This window comes from Pongo abelii, chromosome 13 (genome assembly GCF_028885655.2).
Source record: "Pongo abelii isolate AG06213 chromosome 13, NHGRI_mPonAbe1-v2.0_pri, whole genome shotgun sequence".
NCBI classification, from domain to species: Eukaryota; Metazoa; Chordata; class Mammalia; order Primates; family Hominidae; genus Pongo; species Pongo abelii.
In genome coordinates, this window is record NC_071998.2 from 75,648,847 (window position 1) to 75,652,515 (window position 3,669).

Genomic DNA, 3,669 nt, shown 5'->3' on the forward strand with positions numbered 1-3,669 from the left:
TGGCAGGCTGCCCATTCATGTCATTTCAGGTGAATTCATAGATAACCGCAAGTTTTAGTCTCTGCTTTAGAGCCAAAGAAAGGAAGTTCTCACCCCTCTCCAAACAGTGGGTATCAATGTATTATCACTAGGGCATCAGTGATGTTCCTGCCTGGTATCTGGGCCTAGAAAAAATGGAAGGCTGAGTGTCCAGGTGTCTCTGACCCCATGAGGAAGAGGAGTGAGCTGGAGTAGGGATGGGCTGATTCTTCCAAGGGGAGTTTTTTTGAGGAGTGCGTCTATCTAGAAAACAGCTATCTCCCAGTAGACCAGTGGTTCACAGCTTTGCCTGCACATTGAAATCCCTTGAGACACTCTAGCAATCACTGGGTCTCACCTTCAGGAATTTTGATTTAATTGGCCTGGGGTGTTGGCTTCAGGCCGGGGAGTTTCTAAAACACGAGAGGTGATTCTAATACAGAGCCAAGGTTGAAAACCACTACTAAAGTCAGGAGTTCCACTAGGAACCACTACTTTCAGGTGCTTTTTCTGCTTTGGAAAGATCCAGTTTTGCTAGTGAACAGAAAGTTATTTGATCCAATCTTTATGGTGGTATCATTTACTCCTGACTACCTTGTGCCTTGCACACTGGTGTTTTTCAGACTGCGGGTGGTGGCTTACTGGGAAGTGATTAAATAGATTTAGATCATTGCAATGGCACATTTTGTTTTAAAAATAAATACAATAGAATTGGAAACATCTGAGTCCATTATAAATAATTATTTTGTAATAATTGCTTTGTAATATTACAGAAATTATTTTGTTAAATATTTCTTTGTGTGTGTGCACACATTGTGAACTTGTACTGGATCTTGATGTAAAATGTTTATCTTAATGAAGATCGTGGTTTAAAAAAGTATAAAACTGACTTTACTAATGCTAATACTTTAGAATGTATCTCTTCTGTTTTATATAACAAATCTGGGGCTCTGGATGCTACTTTGGGCTCAGACAACTTATGAAAACAGAACACACAGTCTTAGAATGTAGACCTAAAACACCCAAAAACACTCACCTTTGTAAGATTGTAACAAAAATTAATACAAATGGAGTTGATAGCTCTAATGTAGTGGTGGACCCAAAAGCCATATTAGTACTAGCAAAAGGGCAGAATTCACACAGTATCATAGTTGTTCTGCAAGAGCTTTGGCACCTAGTCATGTCCAAAGCAGATATAAAACTCCTTCAGCCACCTGAAGGACAGTGTTACAGCAATTCATCAAAAAGAAAAACCACAGGCCCTTCTTTCCTTCCATTCGATTTAACTGGTCTTCATTTTCCACGGCAGTAAACGTTCTAGATGCCTCTTGTAGACCTTAAAGTATTGGAAAGGAAGCTTCTAGTCAAAGGTTATTTATCTGAAGATACTATAAATGATGCTAATTTTTAGTCCACTTGAAATATGTAAGTTGTGCTATGACAAATCATTCTGTCACATGTGACCACTTCCCATGTAGTTGAACTGATCAAGAAAGTATATTTGAATTGATTCCCATCATAACCAGGGAGGCACATCTAACTCAATGGTGAAAAGGTGCATCACACATTTGCCTTGCTGCTGGTTATGTGGCCTGGGATCTCTGCCTTCTCCCGTTTTCTTCCCCCGCCTCCCACCCTCCCTGCAGCAGCCCTCAGCCTGGGGGCTTGTTAGAATCGATGTGAAGTTTTCAACCTGCGGACCTGCTGCGTGTGGAGGTGCTTTGCCTGCACCCCTTGTTTCTTAAGTCTTTAATGATGCCTTTGTCCAAGCCATAGCCCTGTCTCTACACTCCTCCACTCCCGCCCTGGGCCGAGGCACCGATGATAAACCCGGAGGCTGGCCTTTGGTGAGGAATTTGGGGCTTTCCCCATATCTTCTCTCTGCACCTGTTTTCAAGGGGTGCTGCTTTTTCCTCTCTCCTGCTCAAGTTCCCTTTTGCATCATCACCACCCAACACTTTCCATGACACTTCCTTGCTGTGGCCAGAAGCCCACCAGGCAAGGTTGGAAAGAACCTCTGACTTCTCTTGTTTAGTTTTGGAACCACATTTATTCACTCTTGCTCAGCCTGGGATGTGAATATTGGGCCCTGCCACCCTCTGCCAGCATCATCAGCCAATTTTTTTTTTTTTAGTATAACAGGCACTATTTTTGAATAAACAAATCACTTTGCAAATGCTGTTTTCTATTATTATTATTATACTTTAAGTTCTGGGGTACATGTACAGGTTTGTTACATAGGTATACACACACCATGGTGGTTTGCTGCACCCATCAACCTGTCATCTACATTAGGTATTTCTCCTAATGCTATCCCTCCCCTAGCCCCCTATACCCTGACAGGCCCTGGTGTGTGATGTTCCCCTCCCTGTGTCCATGTGTTCTCATTTTTCAACTCCCACTTACAAGTGAGAACATGTGGTGTTCGGTTTTTTGTTCTTATGTTAGTTTGCTGAGAATGATGGTTCCAGTGTCATCCATGTTCCTGCAAAGGACAGGAACTCATCATTTTTTATGGCTGCATAATATTCCATGGTATATATGTGATATATGTACCACATTTTCTCTATCCAATCTATCATTGATAGGCATTTGGGTTGGTTCCAAGTCTTTGCTATTGTGAACAATACTGCAGTCAACATACGTGTGCATGTGTCTTTATAATAGAATGATTTATAATCCTTTGGGTATATACCCAGTAATGGGATTGCTGGGTCAAATGATATTTCTGGTTCCAGATCCTTGAGAAATTGCCACACTGTCTTCCTCAATGGTTGAACTAATTTACACTCCCACCAACAGTGTAAAAGCATTCTTATTTCTCCACATCCTTTCCATCATCTGTTGTTTCCTGACTTTTTAATGATCACCATTCTAACTGGTGTGAGATGGTATCTCATTGTGGTTTTGATTTGCATTTCTCTAATGACCAGTGATGATGAGCTTTTTTTCATATGTTGGTTGGCCGCATAAATATCTTCTTTTGAGAAGTGTCTGTTTATATCTTTCTCCCACTTTTTGATGGGGTTGTTTTTTTTTCTTGTAAATTTGTTTAAGTTCCTTGTAGATTCTGGATATTAGCCCTTTGTCAGATGAAGAGATTGCAAAAATTTTCTCCCATTCTGCAGGTTACCTGCTCACTCTGATGATAGTTTCTTTTGCTGTGCAGAAGCTCTTTAGTTTAATTCGATCCCATTTGTCAATTTTGGCTTTTGTTGCAATTGCTTTTGGTGTTTAAGTCATGAAATCTTTGCCCACGCCTCTGTCCTGAATTGTATTGCCTAGGTTTCCTTCTATGGTTTTTATGGTTTTAGGTCTTACATTTCAGTCTTTAATCCAACTTGAGTTAATTTTTGTATAAGGTGTAAGGAAGGGGTCCAGTTTCAGTTTTGCGCATATGGCTAGCCAGTTTCCCAACACCATTTGTTAACTAGCGAATCCTTTCCTCATTGCTTGTTTTTGTCAGATTTGTCAAAGTTCAGATGGTTGTAGATGTGTGGCATTATTTCTGAGGCCTCTGTTCTGTTCTATTGGTCTATATATCTGTTTTGGTACCAGTACCATGCTGTTTTGGTTACTGTAGCCTTGTAGTATAGTTTGAAGTCAGGTAGCATACCTCCAGCTTTGTTCTTTTTGCTTAGGATTGTCTTG

The 3,669-nt window shown here is 40.6% G+C and overlaps 1 protein-coding gene across 1 annotated transcript; it reads left to right on the forward strand.

Annotated features, from left to right (window-relative positions):
• Positions 1–972: 972 nt before the first annotated feature.
• LOC100935961 (ubiquitin-conjugating enzyme E2 variant 1) lies at positions 973–1,330 on the forward strand. The gene is given in 2 exon segments (XM_003777393.2): positions 973–1,019; positions 1,021–1,330. Coding segments are annotated over 2 exon segments (357 nt in total).
• Positions 1,331–3,669: the final 2,339 nt, after the last annotated feature.